At 44.4% G+C, this 18,475-nt stretch overlaps 1 protein-coding gene across 1 annotated transcript; it reads left to right on the forward strand.

Annotated features, from left to right (window-relative positions):
• The first annotated feature begins 2,413 nt into the window (after positions 1 to 2,413).
• On the forward strand, positions 2,414 to 18,469 carry LOC122541381. The gene is made up of 10 exons (XM_043678104.1): positions 2,414 to 2,867; positions 4,193 to 4,498; positions 5,023 to 5,286; positions 6,085 to 6,198; positions 6,389 to 6,472; positions 6,945 to 7,058; positions 10,687 to 10,785; positions 12,445 to 12,543; positions 15,210 to 15,289; positions 16,991 to 18,469. Exons 1-10 carry the CDS (start codon positions 2,801 to 2,803, stop codon positions 17,057 to 17,059), a joined length of 1,296 nt encoding a protein of 431 aa, XP_043534039.1. The 5' UTR covers positions 2,414 to 2,800; the 3' UTR covers positions 17,060 to 18,469.
• The last annotated feature ends 6 nt before the right edge of the window (positions 18,470 to 18,475 follow it).

Here is an 18,475-nt window from a genome sequence, read left to right on the forward strand (position 1 = left end):
TCCAAAGATGTGCAGGTTAGGTGAATTGGCCATGCTAAATTGCCCGAAGTGTTAGGTGCATTAATCAGGGGTAATTGTAGGGGAATGGGTCTGGGTGTATTAGTCAGTGGTAAATGTAGGGGAATGTGGGCTAGGTGCATTAGTCTGGGGTAAATGTAGGAGAATGGGTCTGGGTGTATTAGTCAGTGGTAAATGTAGGGGAATGTGGGCTAGGTGCATTAGTCTGGGGTAAATGTAGGAGAATGTGTCTGGGTGCATTAGTCAGTGGTAAATGTAGGGGAATGTGGTCTGGGTGCATTAGTCAGGGGTAAATATAGGGGAATGGGTCTGGGCGCATTAGTCAGGGGTAAATGTAGGAGAATGTGGTCTGGGTGCATTAGTCCAGAGTAAATGTAGGAGAATGGGGTCTGGGTGCATTAGTCAGGGATAAATGTAGGAGAATGTGGTCTGAGTGCATTAGTCCAGAGTAAATGTAGGAGAATGGGGTCTGGGTGCATTAGTCAGTGGTAAATGTAGGGGAATGGGGTCTGGGTGCATTAGTCCGGGGTAAATGGAGGGGAATGTGGTCTGGGTGCATTAGTCCAGGATAAATGTACGGGAATGGGTCTGGGTGCATTAATCAGGCGTAATTGTAGGGGAATGAGGTCTGGATGCATTAGTCAGTGGCAAATGTAGGGGAATTGGTCTGGGCACATTAGTCAGGGGTAAATCTAGGAGAATGTGGTCTGGGTGCATTAGTCCGGGGTAAATGTAGGGGAATGGGGTCTGGGTGTATTAGTCCAGAGTAAATGTAGGAGAATGTGGTCTGGGTGCATTAGTCAGGGGTAAATGTAGGAGAATGTGTCTGGGTGCATTAGTCAGTGGTAAATGTAGGAGAATGGGTTCTGGGTGCATTAGTCAGGGGTAAATGTAGGAGAATGGGGTCTGGGTGCATTAGTCATGGGTAAATGTAGGGGAATGTGTCTGGGTGCATTAGTCAGTGGTAAATGTAGGAGAATGGGTTCTGGGTGCATTAGTCAGGGGTAAATGTAGGAGAATGGGGTCTGGGTGCATTAGTCATGGGTAAATGTAGGAGAATGGGGTCTGGGTGCATTAGTCCAGGGTAAATGGAGGGGAATGGGGTCTGGGTGCATTAGTCCAGGATAAATGTATGGGAATGGGTCTGGGTGCATTAATCAGGCGTAAATGTAGGGGAATAGGGTCTGGGTGCATTACTCAGGGGTAAATAGAGAGAAACGGGTCTGGGTGCATTACTCAGGGGCAAATGTAGGGAATAGGTCTGGGTGCATTAATCAGGGGCAAATATAGGGAATGGGTCTGGGTGCATTAGTCAGGGGCAAATATAGGGAATAGGTCTGGGTGCATTAGTCAGGGGCAAATATAGGGAATGGGTCTGGGTGGGTTACTCTTAGGAGGGTCGGTGTGGACTTCTTGGGCCGAAGGACCTGATTCCATACTGTAGGGGGAAGCTAAAAATAAACAAGAGGCAGGGATTAATTTCACCAGCTTGTTCAGGCCCAGTCGTCATCGACTCCCGATGTGTTTAGACAATAGGTGCAGGAGTAGGCCATTCTGCCCTTCGAGCCTGCACCACCATTCAATATGATCATGGCTGATCATTCCTTAATCAGTATCCTGTTCCTGCCTTATCTCCATAACCCTTGATTCCACAATCCTCGAGAGTTCTATCCAACTCTTTTTCTTAAATGAATCCAGAGAGTGGGCCTCCACTGCCCTCTGGGGCACAGCATTCCTCACAGCCACCACTCTCTGGGTGAAAAAGTTTCTCCTGAGCTCTGTCCTAAATGGTCTACCCCGTATTTTTAAGCTGATCCTGTGGTTCGGCACTCACCCATCAGCGGAAACATGTTTCCTGCCTCCAGAGTGTCCAATCCTTTAATAAGTTAAAAATCACACAACACCAGGTGAGAGTCCAACAGGATTAATTGGAAGCACACTAGCTTTTGGAGCAATGCTCCTTCATCAGGTGATTGTGGAGGGCTCGATCGTAACACAGAATTTATAGCAAAAATTTGCAGTGTGATGTAACTGAAATTATACATTGAAAAATTGATTGTCTGTTAAGCCTTTCATCTGTTAGAATACAGTGATAGTTTCACTTCTTTCATGTTAAATCACAAAACCCATTTTTTAAAAAGTTGCATTTTCGGGTTAGCTGTTAACAATGATGATAGCTAGACAATATGTTGAAGGTATTAGCCCCCTGTGTCCTCTGTCTATGACCTGATGTTTAGATTGATTCTAATCTAAAAAGTGAGATAACTAAATCTAATCTAAAAAGTGAGTTTTACATGAATGTAGTGGTTTTTGAGCTCAGAGTTTTACATGAATGTAGTGGTTTTTGAGCTCAGAGTTCTACATTAATGTATGTGGTTTTTGAGCCCTTTAATAAGGGCGGGGTTTGATTTGCAGTGAGCGTCATATGCGAGATAAATAAAAGCGAACCAGCGAAAGGCTCGGGGCTGGAGACTGGAGATGAAAGACAAAGGACAAAAAGCTGATTTTTGTTACAATATTTACGTGATATGTGGGAACGTCACTTCTAGAGTTGACCTGAGCCAGCTCTGGGTTATTTAATAATCTCGTAATAACAACAACAACAGCAGCAGCAGCAGCAGCAAGGCGTTCAAACAACAAAAGTTTGGTAGCGGGACTTGGTGCAATTGGCTGCTTCCGCTGGGGATTTCCAACACTTTCTGGTATCAGCTGCTCGGTGTTTAAATCCCCAGGCATCGCGGCCTACTTCGGTTTGGAGTCTGAGCGGGATTCCTCCGTCCAGATGAATGATCAATTGGTCCTGAAAGTTCTGCTGGTGTCTTTCAGCCTGCTGATCTTCCGTGCGGCCGGTGAGGGGGTGCTGGGGGGGGGTTACTCTCTGAACTTGCACCGAGCGGAATTCCTGGGCTGTGTGTTGCAGAATGTTTAAGCAGACCCTGGTCTGGTTAGGGGAGGTGGGGTGTTGGGTTATGGGCTGACAGGCGGGAGTATCTCTCGACTTCTGCGGATGGTGGGGGTGGGGGGGAGACAGATGCAGCGGCACTTAGGACATACGAAAGCTGCACTCGACCTTTTTTAAATCAAATTGATCTGACGAGTTCTTTTATTTTCGTGAGCGGTAGAGAAGCCAACCAGCCCATGCCCACCGTCATCCCAAACTAAACTAGTCCCACCTTACCTGCTCCTGGCCCATATCCCTCCAAACCTTTTCATGTACTTATCCAAATGGCTTTTGATTGCACCCACGTCCACTTTTGCAGGCAGTTCATTCCAGACAGGAACCACTCTCCATTTTGTTTTAAAAAAAATGCCTTAATGCCATCTTTTACACTTCTGTCCTCTCCGTTTAAAAAAAAAATGACCACTCATTTTGAAATCCCCAATCCTAGGGAAAAAAATACACTTAACCATTAATGCCGTCTATATCCCGCATGATTTTATAAGCTTCTACAAGTCACATCCCAATCTCCCCATAAAACAGTATTGTATTCTTCCTGCGCGCAATACTGAATGTGGCTTTTAAACTGAACTCCTGCAAATAATATGAATTTGTGGGTTTTTGCAATATTTTTTACAAATAACGTCTCAATCCCTGTTGAGATTGAGGGCCTGGGGGTGCAGACTGGTAATTATCCTTGAGACCATAAATCAAATTCAGTTGAGAGGTGGAGCAGGCTAGATTGGGGTGGCATGGTGGCTCAGTGGTTAGCACTGCTGCCTCACAGCACTAGGGACCCGGGTTTGATTCCAGCCTCAGGAGATTTTGTCTGTGTGGAGTTTGCACATTCTCCCCGTGCCTGCGTGGGTTTCCAAAGATGTGCAGGTCAGGTGAATTGGCCATGGGATGCATAGGTTAGGTGCATTAGTCAGGGGTAAATGTAGAGTCATGGGGAATAGGTTTGGGTGGGGATACACTTCGAAGGGTCGGTGCGGACCTGTTGGGCCGAAAGGCCTGTTCCCACACTCGGGATTCTGATTCTAGATGGACAAAATAGCCTAATCCTGCTCTTTGGTCCTAGACTCCTATCCTTCTGCTGCTTTGTTCAGGTGAAAGATGGTGGATGGATCCTCTGTCATATTTATTGCTGTTTCTTCATAACTTTGAACTTGCATTGATTGATTGTGAATTGTAATAGCTTAAATGATTAAATATATTGTTTTTTATTTTAATCAGCTGGAAGGAAAGAAGTGTTTGGTGTCCGAGGTTCATCCATTTTACTGGACCCTGAATACACAGATGATCTGACCCACCATGGTATTGTATGGGCGTTCGATGGCGGCACGGGGAGTGTGATTAATATTGTGGATTACGTACCAGGCTATTACAAAGTACAACCAAGTAAACAATTCCAATTCCGTTTGGATTATAATCCATCGAATGGGTCTCTATTGTTAAAGAACCCCCAACCCCGTGACCAAGGGGTTTATACCTTTGCTGTGGATGGAAATTGGAAAACGAGTGTAAATTTAAGACTTATTGGTGAGTGTTTCCAATTTTTCATTGCTTTGAAACTGAGATCTCAAGTAGCTAATCATTCATGAAGTGTTTGTACTGGGACACAAATGTGGCCTTTCAGCCCCTCGAGCCTGTTTCGCCTTTCTAATCATGGTCTATCCCTTGCCTCCACTTGCCCCTTTGTGACTTAGCTCCAAATTCCATCCCACAACAGGAAAATCTAATGTTCTCCATCTTGCAAATTCAGTTGATACGGCTATTGGTGAAGAGTTGAGGCCTTGGTTAGATCAGCCGTGATCTTGTTGAATGGCAGAGCAGGCTTGAAGGGCTGAATGGCCTACTCCTATCTCTTATTTTCTTTGATGCAGTAGGGTATGGAGCTGGGTGGCTTTGGAGGTGGACAGACCTTATGATGGGGTTATGCATCAGGAAATTCAGCTCTTGGTTGATGTTGTTCTGCTAAACCTGTGAAGGAGAGAGCTCCTTCAAGCAATGATGTCCTCGTCCTCGTGCTCAGATGTGTTTGTCCATTTTATTCTCTCCCACAGAGCCACTGTCAGAACCAGTGATCATTTCCAAATCTGTTAATGCCACCATCGAACTGACCTGTCAAGTGTCTTCGGGGAGACCAAGTTCCATTCTGTGGCGGACGGACTCTGACGTGATAGAGAGTGGCCAACACTATCAGCTGAGGGATAACAACAGCACGTTGATCATTTCTGAAGTCAGCAGATCAGACTGCAGAATCTACTTTTGTTCTGTGGAAAACCCAGTTAGCAAGAATACCACTTCATATTCTGTTGACGGTTTTGGTGAGTCAAGTCATCGGTCAAATCCATTGCCCTCGAAAACAAAACCAGGAGCTGCAGTTGCTGGAGAAACTCGGCAGATCTGGCAACTTTATGTGGAGAGAAGTTTTGAGCCCAGCGACCTGAAGCTCTGGAGAAGGGTCACACGACTTGGAAACGTTCACTGCTTTCCTTCCAAAGATGCTGCCTGACCTGCTGGGTTTCTCCCAACAATTTGTTTTAGTTTCACTTGCCCTCAGCGTGACTAAAGATATTAATCAGAAAATAACAACATTGCCTTTCTCCTGATTTGAAAATGTGCATAGGGTGGGATAGCACAATTGCCTGTCCTCGGATGCTGCCTGAATTGCTGTGCTCTTCCAGCACCACTCCAGAATCTGGTTTCCAGCATCTGCAGTCATTGTTTTTAACCAAACTGATAGTGTCCAATTTCCTCATGTAGACTCGTAACATTTACCTGGAAAATCTCAGTTAAGTTCTCTGTCTATCAGACAGATAACGTACTGTTGAAAACAGAACACTGATTCTGTATAATATGGTTCTGGTCTTGCAGTTGAGGTATATTACTGGTACTGGGTATCATACACTGCCTTTTTAAGTGCATCATATTTCATCTTGAAGGAGTCAGTGAGGGGAGAGGGAGAGACAATCAAATATTGCATTGGATGCTAAGTGCAAAAAAGTCCTATTTCAAACGCTCCAGACTTTCTCTTGCTAAATGTACTTTTGAAGAAAAAGCATCACTTTAGAGATAGCTTTGAATATGTTGTCATAAGTTTAAAATTTTCTCTATCTCCTCAGGTCTTTTACAACGTTATTATCTCACAAAGGGATTGTCTATTGCTGTTGCTCCTGCTGTTGTTACCACTTCCATCATTACCTGCAGAATTGCTTTCAGCTCCAATGCTGAAAAATGTAAGAACACCTTTACCAGAGTTTGGTGTCAAAAGTTTAAAAATGTCATATCTTAATAACCTGAGAAACAATGTGAAACTTGTAAAATGACACCGGCATTGTTTACACTGTGCTGTATTGTATGGAGTGAGTGATTTGAATGTGAAGATTATTTCCTTATGTTGATTTATGAATGTGCTTATTACTCTAGGTCTCCCCTTTCTCAAATATGGGTTACAAATCCTGGTGTATGTGTTTCTTATCGCACTGTTTGCGTATTGGATCGCTTTTGGAGGTATTGTATACGCTTCTGTTTCTTTGCTCTGAGTTTCTGCATTGTAGAAATATAATTGTATCTGGTTAAAGTCCAGTTGAAGATGTAAGTGGGCAAAGAGTTCTAACATCACTTTGCCAAACTGGCAATTTAAATTCCATACATTCCTCAAATTGAGGTCTGGCATTTTTTTTTTATTTAAAAAAAGTCGCTTTTACTATAGACTTGTTCACCTAAGTTTGGAAACGTGCTATTGGTCCTTTAGCGTACTTACAAAGATCTTAAAATCAGACCTTAACATCTTAATTTCCTATTGTAATAATCCCACTCTGAAAGCCCAAATATTACACCTCCTGCATGACCCTCTGTGATTGTAAAATCCCTTTCATTATATGCTGGATATTACTGTTACATAGTGAAATAACCAGCAATGGTATTTGTTCTTTAATCTATGAAAGTGTAATTGTGTATGTGGTTTTAATCTATTCAACAGAAACGTCTACAATCGTGCTGGTGATGTTTGTAGTTTTGTGTCTGCTGCTAGTCCTGACTGTGTTATTGATAATGGCATCTTTTAGTAGGTTCAAGGATACTTTGAAGAGTAAAAGTAAGTTCAGCCATGCATTACACGCTTCTGTTATACTGCCTAAACACAAACACTGTTGACCTGTTGGGGGATGTAAATTGAGAGGGTGATCAAGGAACCTGTTTGATGTAGTGATTGAAATTTAGACTTGCTGCTTTTTGGGTGACTTTTTTTTTCCTTCTTTTGGAATTTTTTTTGATGGACTGAGTGAAGATGGTAGAGGGTTCACTGTGGATCCCAAGGAGATACCCAGTCCCTGCTGTTGCTTAAGCTGTCACTCTGAGTCAGGAAGACGCGATGGAGATTCACTTATACCCTCCTCTATCTTGTATATCACAGAATGGTCCTGAAGTAGGTGCTGGGTCTCCTTTTTCGTTTGTTTAAATTGCTGCTAGGCTTCACTGCAAAACTAAGATCAGAGGATACGTGCATCATTACCAAAGCAGAAGTAGATTGGGTGCAGGACCAAGTACCCAGAAATTGGTATAAAAAGCACCCATTTTATGGTTAGAAAGCAGACCACCGCACCCATTTCTACACTCCACTTTCTGATCATTGTCTACCCGAGGTATTCCATGCCGTATGCTTGATTGCAGGCCACAATAGGTTCAGAATGGAACATTGATATGACATTTCTTCTTTTGAATCATTGGTTAGTTTGGTCTATATAATTCTGTCTCTGTCTCTTGAGCATCAAGCTGCTAATAATGCTTCAATTACACTCTGGTGGGGAGCTCTCCTGTCTGTCCTCAGTACAGTACTGACCATTCCTCACCATTTCCAAGGATTGGAGATATTACCATTTTCAGCCTCTTTGGACCAACAAGAGTCTCTGTGTTGCAAGCTCCAGTCAACTAGATAATCACTGGTCAAGGTGTAAAGTCCCCAGTGGTCGACTGTCAGAATAGTTTTCCCAGAGTTGGAATGCCTAAGACTAGGGGGCATGCATTTGAGGTTAGAGGGGAAAAGTTCAAAGGTGATGTGTGGGTTAAGACTTTTAGTGGTCGGAGTCTGGAACACACTGCTGGGGTGGTGGTGGAGGCAGATCTATTAGGGGTGTTTAAGGGGATTGGAGGAAAGCACATGAAAATGCAATGAATGGTGGGATATGGAACAAGGGCAGGCAGAAGGGATTAGTTTAATTTGGTGCCACGGAGTGCCAAAGGCCTCTTCCTGTTCTATACTTCATAAACATGAATGAGAGCAGTCTGAGAATAAATGAAGTTCATGAATAAATCAAAAGTTATAGAATAAAAACAAATCACAATGCTGGAAATTTAAAACAAAGACAGAAAATGCTTTCAGGACTGGGGGTGAGGTGGGCTGAGGTGGTGGGTGTTGGGCTGTGATGGAGGTGAGAGGGAATTGGGTCTTGCTGACCTTGGTGTTCCCATGTATCTGCTGCTGTTGTCCTCGATGATGATGATGATGGAGGTAGTGTGTTTTGGAGGATGCTGTTACAGGAGCCTTGGTGAGTTGCTGCAGTCTCTTGTAAATGGTACACCCTGCGCTGCAGGGTGGCCAACCAAATGGGCTGCTTTGTCCTGGATGGTGTTGAGTTACTTGTGTTGTTGGAGCTGCACCTATCCAGGCAAGTGGGGAGTATTCCATCACACTCCTGACTTGGGGCCTTGTAGGTGGTGGGCAGGCTTCAGGGAGTCAGGAGGCTGGTTTTTCCCAACCTATTCTTGTAGCTACAGTATTTATGTAGCTTGTCCTGCTCCATTCTGGTATATTGTAACCCACAGGATGTTGACAGTGGGAGATTCAATGATTGTAATGCCATTGAACATCAAGGCTCAATGATTAGATTCTGTCTCTGTCTCTGGTTGAAGGTGGTCATGTTGTCCAACTCTTGCCATGTGTGCTGCACAGATTACTCCTAAAGTCTCAAATATTGAAGCAATACTGAACCTTGTGCAGTCATCAGCAAAGTTGTTTGAGTAATCTGAAGATGGTTGGGTCCAGTACACTCATCTGAGGAACTCTGGCACCAGTAAACCATTAAAGGCAGCCCTTGTTAAAACTATTCACTGTACTCGGGTTCATGTGGCAATAAAGGATATTGTACCATCAGAAGGATATGGAAGCTTTGGAGACAACATAGAAATGGTTTACCAGGATGTTGCCTAGTTTAGAGGCTATTAGCCATGAGGAGAGATTTGAGAAACTCACATGAACGTTAAAGGATGAGAGGTGACCTGATAAAAGCTTGCAAAACTGAGACTTTATAGAATGAAGAGTCTGAGTCCTTTCCCCAGGGTAGAAATGTCCGTTACTAGAGGATGTAGGTCTAGGTTAAGAGGGTAAGTTTAAAGGTGAGATGAGAGGCATATCTCCTTTTACACAGAAGATGGCAAGTGCCTGGAATGTGCTGCCAAAGGAGGTGGATACAATAGCAACACTTGAGGCATCTTCTCTGATTAAATAGAGAGACGGACAGCAGAGAGAGAAATGGTTTTTGGTTCAGAAAGGTGCCCTGTGCTGCTACAGTCTTGATGGGCTGAAGGGCCTGTTCCCTGTTCTAACAACAGTTGTCGTCTTTTGTGTCCGATGTGACTTGAACCAACGGAGAGTTATCCGGCAGTTCAGATTGACCTAGTGCTGAGTAATCCAGCTCTTGCAGACCCACCTACAGCAGCATACACACCTATCAATGAGTTAAATTACATGGTCCATTTGGTGGATGTTTTAAAGGATCATTGTTGGCCAGAAAACTGGGACCGCTCCCCTTCCACGGGCTCCTTTATAAACAATATTTTTGTTTTGGATTGGGTTTATAACGACCGCACCTCCTGACAGTCCCTCACACCCTCAAAGTTGCACTGACTTGCCACCCTCAGTTATGTGCTCCAGTGTAACAAGTGAGGTTGAACACCTTATCCCCTGGCCTTTTGAAGTGAGGCTGGTATTAATTGAGCCAGGGCTGAACCTACAGAGGGACCACAGAACCAGTAAAGGAGAATAGTGCAGTAGATGGTCCTGCTCCTGGGATGGCTACAGTGGGGAACCAGGGGCGCACACTGAAAATGCTGGAGAAACTCAGCAGATCTTTCGAACTCCTTGCCACAGAAAGCTGTGGGGGACAGTCTTCATGTTAATTTAAGGCTGAAATAGATTCTCAATTAATAGTGGAATCAAGGGTTATGTGGAACAGGCACGACAGTGGAAGTAAGGAATGTCCGATCAGCCACAATCCTATTGAATGGTGGGACAGGTTTGAGGGGCTGAATGGCCTACTCCTGTTCCTATTCATAACTCCTCTTCTGATCTAAGGAAGAGTCATACCCGACTCAAAATATTAACTCTGGTTCTCTCTCCATAGAATCCACCAGACCTGCTGCATTTTCTGTGATTTGTTTTAGATTTCCACCTTTTTTATGGCATCCTTCACTTATTTATTAATTTAAAAATTAAACAGATTAAACATTCAGCAGATTGGCAAGGAGGTGTGCTTCCCCCTCCCTCTCCAACCTTCATGTAGTCACCAAATCCAGGCAATCCCATAATCCCAAGCACTGGATCAGCAAAACCTTCTCTAACCTTTTTTTAACCAAATGCATTTGTCAGCTGCACTGCAGACAGCAGGATTTGAGTGCCTCTGTCAGCCAAGAGTGTTATGGTGTAATTCTGTTTTATTTGTTACCAGCTTGCATTTTGACAGTTCTGGGTCTGTTGGCCACGTCAGGTGAGATCGCTGTGTTGTGTCTGACCGTATCCTTGATTGCGGAAGTCACTTCACCAGGCGGTGAGTTTGCAATGTTTAAAATTTATAGCTAACAAATCATCAGTTCGGAAAGTAACATATCTCATCGGAAACTGATTAGATTCCCTACAGTGTGGATACAGGCCCACCAGTCCACACTGGCCCTCCAAAGGGTAACCCACCCAGACCCGTATCACTTTGAGAGAAAGGGGCTGCCATTCTGGAATTCCTAAACTAAATTCAGAGGGGACTGAGGACTTGTCATTCCAATTTCTGCTTTTCAACCTTTCTCTTGTGAATTAATCGTGGATCATTCAGCATGAATATTAGGATCAGCAGTGTGGAATACCTTTGAGTATAGAGGCCCTTTACAGAGCTGGTGTCTCTTATCCAGGAGGAAAGCACAATGCTTTATTGACCCTGGCCCACTCAGTGGACAGTTCAGCTGGGGACCAAGTTGGCATTTCAACCTTTTTTGAGCTCCTGTTGGAAAGGATGTTGGCCAGGGCACTAAGTGGTTTAAAAACTCTGACGCAGGTAGTGGTTTAAAACTCTGACACAGAACCTGTGGGTTACTGCAGCTTGAACATGTGTGAAGAGGTGAACCTGGTAACGGTCATGTGCTCGGTGCCTGCTGCCTGCACCAAATAAGGAATGCAGTCTTGGTACTTGATTGGAGGATCCAGCACTTAGTAACAATGCAGAGGTCCCTGATTGGAAGAAGCCGACAAGATAATCAGGGATAAAATGGAGCATGACTGAATCTCTGTTGTATAACTGCAGAGAGAAACGCCATCTGAGTGACCCCTGGAGGCCAGGGTGGAGACTGCAAAGGAATGGTCAGTTGGCTGTGCTGGACAGTGTCACCTCCGTATTTCAATTCAGTGCAGTATTAGATTAGCAGGAGGGTGACGAGTGGGTTTCCCTTAACTGTTTACAATTTGGGAATTTGTTTTTTTGACACTTTTGAGAATAAAAGCGTGGATTGGTTAAGTTGAAGTGTGCTGTGGACCTTCTACACTTTCACTGAGGTTAACACTTCTATAAGACAGACTGGCAACAAAGACATTTGGGGAAAATATTTGAATTGAAAGACACCAAGACTAGAGCCTGTGATTATCTGGTGTTTGTTTCTATGCATGGCACAGTGGCTCAGTGGTTAGCACTGCTGCCCCATAGCACCAGGGTCCCAGGTTCGATTCTACCCTCTGGTGACTGCTTGCCTGTGTAGAGTTTGCACATTCACCCCGTGTCTGCGTGGGTTTCCTCCCACAGTCCAAAGATGTGCAAGTCAGGTGAATTGGCCGTGCTAAATTGTCCATAATGTTAGGTGCATTAGTCAGAGGGGGAATGGGTCTGGGTGCGTTACTCTTCGGAGGGTCGGGTTGGGCTGAAGGGCCTGTTTCCATGTTGTAGGGAATCTAATCTAATCTAATCTAATCTGTGATCCAAGTGAATTTGAATTAACCTACTTTCTGTTCTGGCATCAGGTTAATGATGCATGGTTTGATCATGTGTTTTGGATAATGGATCCTATTCCTGTTAACGCTACTAGTTGGCAGCATTCCCATTCAAACATTCCAAATACATTGTGTGCTGCATAAAGCCACAGAATTTGTTTCATCAAATTGGGCTAATTCTAACTGTGTTTTGGATATTTTTAACAATGATTGATTGATTGATTTTTGATTTATATTACAGATAAAGGATGTGAACTAGCAGCCAAGCTACGATCAAACTTTACTATTGCTGCCTACGTGTCAATCGCTTTCCTATTGGCCCTTATACTTCACGCTATACGTAAGTTGGGGGGTGCAGGCTGTATCAAAAGTATTGGTGTGGATGCAAGGGACTCAGATTTTCCACTCCGCTCACTCCTGACCACTGGTGGAGCTTAGCTGGAGAAACTCTGTATATTTAGCCCATAGTTATCCAGCGACCAACTTTGAATTTAACAGAAGTTGAGCTGAGAGTATGAAATTCACTTGATTGATGAAAATAGAAGAAATGCAGATGCTGGAAATCTGAAATAAAACCAAAAGTTGCTGGGGAAAACTCAGCAGGTCTGGCTGCATGTGTGGAGAGAAAGCAGTGTTAACGTTTCTTCCGAACGGAGTAGTTTAAGAATGGTCTTTCTGCTGAAGATCGGAGTGGGGAGGCTAAAGGAGTGAGTAGGTAGGTGGAAATGGAGGGATGAATATCTGAAAGCAAGGGAGAAAGAAAAGATAAGGACTGAGTGGGAGAGAATGGGTTGGTTGTGCTAAAAGCAGCCCATGTCATGACAGGGCGTGGGGATGGGGTAAAAACCTGGAGGAAGGTATTATTGACTGGGTTTTTTTCCCTGGCACACTATCCTCCATCCCTCTGTCTACCTGATTTCTCTCTCTCTCTCTCTCTCTCTCTCTCTCTCTCTCTCTGCTAATCCCCACACCCCTGTCATTTAACATATACAACACTTTATCTGTTCTAAATGCTTTCTCTCTGCAGATACCACCACACCTGCTAAGTTTCTCCAGCAATTTTGTTGGGGTTTGTTGTCACTAGTATCACTGCCCTGGTTCGTGTCAGAAGTTCTGGAGTGGCAGGTTCTCACCAAACTTCTTTATTCTTGCATTTGCCACAGGAACTTTGTATGATTGAAAGGGCTGCCGTTTCCCAGCCCGACTGTGTGACACACTGGAGCTCCCTACAGTATGGAAACAGGCCCTTCAGCCCAACAAGTCCACACTGACCCTCTGAAGAGTAACCCACCCAGACCCATTTCCCTCTGACTGATGCTCCTAACATGATGAGCCATTTAGCACGGCCAATCCACCCTGACCCACACATCGTTGTGACCTTGGGAGGAAACCCACGCAGTCGCTGGGAGAATGTGCAAAGTCTGTTTGTGTGGAGTTTGCACAGTCGCCCAAGGCTGGAATCGAACCCAGGCCCCTGGTGCTGTGAGGCAGCAGTGCTAACCACTGAGCCACCATGCCACCCCAATTGTCTGTGGACTTTGCACATTCTTCCCATGTCTGCGTGGGTTTGCTCCGGTTTCCTCTCCCAACCCAAAGACTTGCAGGTTAGGGTGGATTGGCCATGCTAAATTGCCTATTGTGTTCAGCAATGTGGTTAGGTGCATTGATCTGGGGTAATTGTAGGGTAGGGGAATGGGTCTGGGTGGCTTAGTCTTCAGAGAGCTGGTGTGGACTTGCTGGGCCAAATGACCTATTCCCACACTGGAGGGATTCGAAAGGTAACACACTTTGCGTGCTGGTTCATAGTCCCTTCAAATTAGTCACAGGTAGATAAAACTGTGAAGGTGTTTGGTATGCTTTCCTTTATTGGTCAGGGCATTGAATGTAGGAGTTGGGAGGTCTTGTTGTAGCTGTACAGGATGTTGATTAGGTCACTTTTGGAACATTGTGTGCAATTCTGGTCTCCTTCCTATGTTGTGAAACCCGAAAGGGTTCAGAAATTATTCACAACAATGTTGCTGGGGTTGGAGGGTTTGAGCTATAGGGAGAGGCTGAATAGGCTGGGGGTGTTTTTCCCTGGATCGTCGGAGGCTGAGGGGTGACCTTACAGGTTTATAAAATCATGAGGGGCACGGATCAGGTGAACAGACAAATCTTCCCCCACCCCCCTGAGATGGGGAGTCCGGAACTAGAGGGGCATAGGTTTGGGGGTGAGAGCAGAAAGATGTTCAAGGGACCTAAGGGGGTAACATTTTCACGGCGAGGGTGGTACGTGTATGGAATGTGCTGCCAGAGGAAGTGGTGCCAGCTGGTACAATTACAGCATTTAAAAGACATCTGGAGAGGTAAATGAATAGGGAGGGTTTAGTGGGATATGGGCCAAGTGCTGGCAAATGGGACTAGATTAAGTTAGGATGTCTGGTTGGCATGGCTGAGTTGGACAGAAGGGTCTGTTTCCATGCTGTGACTGTATGACTCAATCATTTTGAATTTAGGACGATGAAATCTATTAATTGTGTGCAGCGAATTTGGCTGAATTGAGTCCTGCTTTCCACTGCTGAAACAGTCTCCAGGATAATGCTGGAATTCAGATATCCATTTCATGTAACAGTGATTTTGTAACAGATTGAGCGTGTGGTGGAATGTCCATTCATGACTGAAGTTCTTGATTATACCTTTATTACTTTTGTCCATGAGCTCTTGTTTCCTTTTTTCTCTTGCCAAACCTGGTTCTCTGCTTTTGCTGGCACATTTGTTTGCCAATTAGAACATCGCCAGTCCAGCTGAGACCAAAGGACATGATCGTTCAAGACTTAAGAAGCTTCTGAAAAGTTCCTTTTACTATTTTGGCTGAGGAATTTGGAGGGTAATTTCACAGCCTGTCGAACCGAAAAGGTTAAAGGACAATTAGTTTGGGGAATATTTTTCATGTGGATTGATTTTAGAATGGTTTATTGAAATTCCTTGCTCATTTCACTTACTCACTGATCCGTTCACTGTCAACAGTAACAAAGTGGAATAAAAGGAGATCGAGAAATCAACCTCCAAATCTTGATGCAAACAACGTGGATGGGCAGGAGAAAGGTGTAAGTATTGGTAGCAGATACAAGTGGCAATTTAGAAACAGATGGCACTGTGAATCTTTCTGTAAATGAGCTTTTGTCTTGACTTCACATCTTTCATTGTAGTCAGAAATGGACATGTTTTGCTGCTGCATGAGGAATTTTCAGGGAGAATAGGGATCTCCCTACAGATAGCGGAGCCTGTGTGTTTGCATGGCTAGGATGAACACACAAACCTGCTGGAGATCACAGCAGGTCAGCCAGTATCCATGGGGGGGAGAGAGCGTGAGCTAATGTTTCAAGTCTCTTAACTCTTCTGATTTCAAGCAGTGATGTTTGATCCACAGATAAAGGATTCTTTTTTTTCCCCCCTCTGTTACGTTCTGTCCATCATTTAACGGAAATATCTAAATGTCACATTGCTGACATAAGATACAAGATTGGATGAATAGTGGAACATTGGAAAAGCATTATGCCATTCATCCAGACGTTCCTGATAAAAGGCTTTTGTCCAAAACGTCCAATTTTTGTTTCTCTCTTGCTCCTTGGATGCTGCCTGCCCTGCTGTGCTTTTCCAGCACCACTCTAATCTTGACATTCTTCTGGACAGGGCTGCTCTGCTGTGTACTACAGTCGTGACTGATTGGATGCTTCAATGCTTTTTTACTCCTTCCCCTTTCCCTCCCCTGCCCCAATCCCATAATCCTTCACGCCACTGTCAATCCGAAATCTATCAATCACTGTCTTTACAACACGTTCAATAAGTGAGCTAACCATAGCCCCCTGTGGCAAAGAATTCCAAAGGTTCACAACCCTCTAAATAGATTTCTCCTCCTCTTAGTCCAAAATGGTTTCCCCTTTTTGTATTTTAATTTTAATTTTAAATTTATACCTCCTTTAGTTGTAGACTCCCCAACCAGAGTGCTTGTGTCTGCCCTGTCTATCCATAGTGTTTTGTTGGTTTCAATGAGGTCCCCTCATTCTGTGAAACCCCAGGCCCACTTTGTCCAATCTGTCTTCATCGGACAGTCCTGCTATCTGGGGATCAAGTCTGGTGAGCTGCCTTTCTGTGCACCAATGATTTCCTTTTCTGGAGTCCAAAAGTGCATGCAGCATTCCAGATGAAGTCAAACCAGGCTTCTATACAATTGAAGCAAGATGAAGGAGCAGTGCTCCGAAAGCTAGTGCTTCCAAATAAACCTGTTGGACTATAACCTGGTGTTATGATTTTTTTTTTAACTTTAAGTCCCCTTGCCTTCCTAACAGTTTGCTGCATCTGCATGTTAACCATCAGTAGCTTATTGACAAGATGGACATGGGAAAAAATGTTTTCCCCTTGTGGGAGAGTCGTGAGCAAGTTTGGGGGGGGGGGGGGTCATAGTTTTAAAAACAAGCGATAGCCCATTAAAGGGAGGGATGAGGAAAATTAAATCCCGAAGGTTGAGATCCTGAGGATTTTCTGCTCTTTTTTTTTTTAAAAGGCTGTGGTGGCTGGAGGGGTAGGGAGGTTGGACACTTGACATGAGAAGGGAAATGTTGCAGGGACACTGGGCATCAGAAGAGTCACAGATGTGGGTAGAAAGAGACTGGACAAGGGAGAACAGGATTGGAACCGAATAAGTTCAGTCTGCTTCTGCCCACGAAAGGCTGGTTTTCTGGGACAGTCCAACTTAGTCGATGGCTAACATTTTTTTATGACATTTTTTTGTGTTTTTTTTCCTCTAGGAACTGATTGACCTGGGTAAAGAGAAGCTTTCATCTGAGAGTACTGTTTCCACTGAAGAATTACCTTAATTGGGGCTACTGTTCCCAGTGACCAACTGTCCTGGAGCACTGTTACAGCTTGAGGGGCGCGCTCTCTCTCTCGCGCGCTCTCTCTCTCTCTCTCTCACGCGCTCTCCAGGATACTGCAGATGCTGGAGATTAGAGTCCAGATGAGAGTGGGGCTGGAAAAGCCCAGCAGGTCAGGTAGCATCTGAGGGGCAGGAGGATTGATGTTAACGAAGGGCATTTTTGCCTGAAACATTGCTGGGGCCTCTGACTCTGGTAGCTCACCAGAAAATGACTAACAGGTACCTTGGAATTTATATCTACTGCCCTTCAGTTTGGACTCCATTCCTGCTCAGGACCTTTTTTCCCAATCGTAAGAAATAGGGGCAGCAGTGGGTATTCAGTAAGACTGTGTGGCTGCTCTGAGTCTGAACTTAATTCTACTTCCCAGTCTATCTCCACACTTCAATTTCACCCTCTCTGCCCTCTAAAACTTGCTACCTCAACTGTCTACCTCAACCGTGACTGTATTGTATGATCTAGCCTCCAATTCTCTGGAAGAAACGTCCAAAGTCTAATGCTTCTGAGGAGGGAACACCATCTCCCTAGATCTGTCTTAAAATGGGGACCTCTCATTGTTTTAACTACACTGGGTAGTTCCAGATTTCCCTAGACAGGTTAACCTCAGTTTGTCATCTGTCGTGGTGCCCTCCCTCAGAATATTATTCTATCGTTTCAATGAAAATGTGTTTCATTTTTTAAAAACAGCTTTTATAGAAATGCTAACAGTTTGATATGGACTGAATGCAAAGTGCTAATAGACAGGGCTGCCGTAATTGTCCTTCTCAGGAAGAGCGACTAGCGCCCATTATTAGAACAATAGACTTCCGTGCAGACATTGAAACTGACACTGTCTGCGCTGAAACTGACAATGACCGTGCTGAAATTAACAACAAAAGCTGCACGAGAACTGACGATGACTGCATCGAAATGATTCTGCAATATTTTTACAGTAAACAAACCATGTTACAGAGACAATAACCTCATCACTCACCTATTATATCATAACGTATGAAAGTGTTTTGACATGTGCTCCGGGACAAGAGAAGACTCTCAGCTGACCACAGTGTTGGTGTCTTTCTCTCCCTGGAGCTCCGATATTTCCTTGTGCAACAAACTGTCATTGAACCACAACTCTGACTCCAAGGGTGGTGTTTTTTCCCAATACCTAACTCATCCTTCCTTTAGGTATTACCCTAAGCCAACAACTCCCCGTGGTCTTCCTGACCAGTGCTTCTCATTTCTCCTCTTCCCCATCCCTATTTTTTCCCCCTCCATGTCTCTCCTCCAACATTGTGCCTTCCTCCTTTTTCGTCTCCAGCCTCCACCCCTTGCTCCCCTCCACCTTCCACCCCTTTCTCACCCTCCCCTCCTTTCTCT

Source organism: Chiloscyllium plagiosum, chromosome 37 (assembly GCF_004010195.1).
Source record: "Chiloscyllium plagiosum isolate BGI_BamShark_2017 chromosome 37, ASM401019v2, whole genome shotgun sequence".
Lineage (NCBI taxonomy): Eukaryota > Metazoa > Chordata > Chondrichthyes > Orectolobiformes > Hemiscylliidae > Chiloscyllium > Chiloscyllium plagiosum.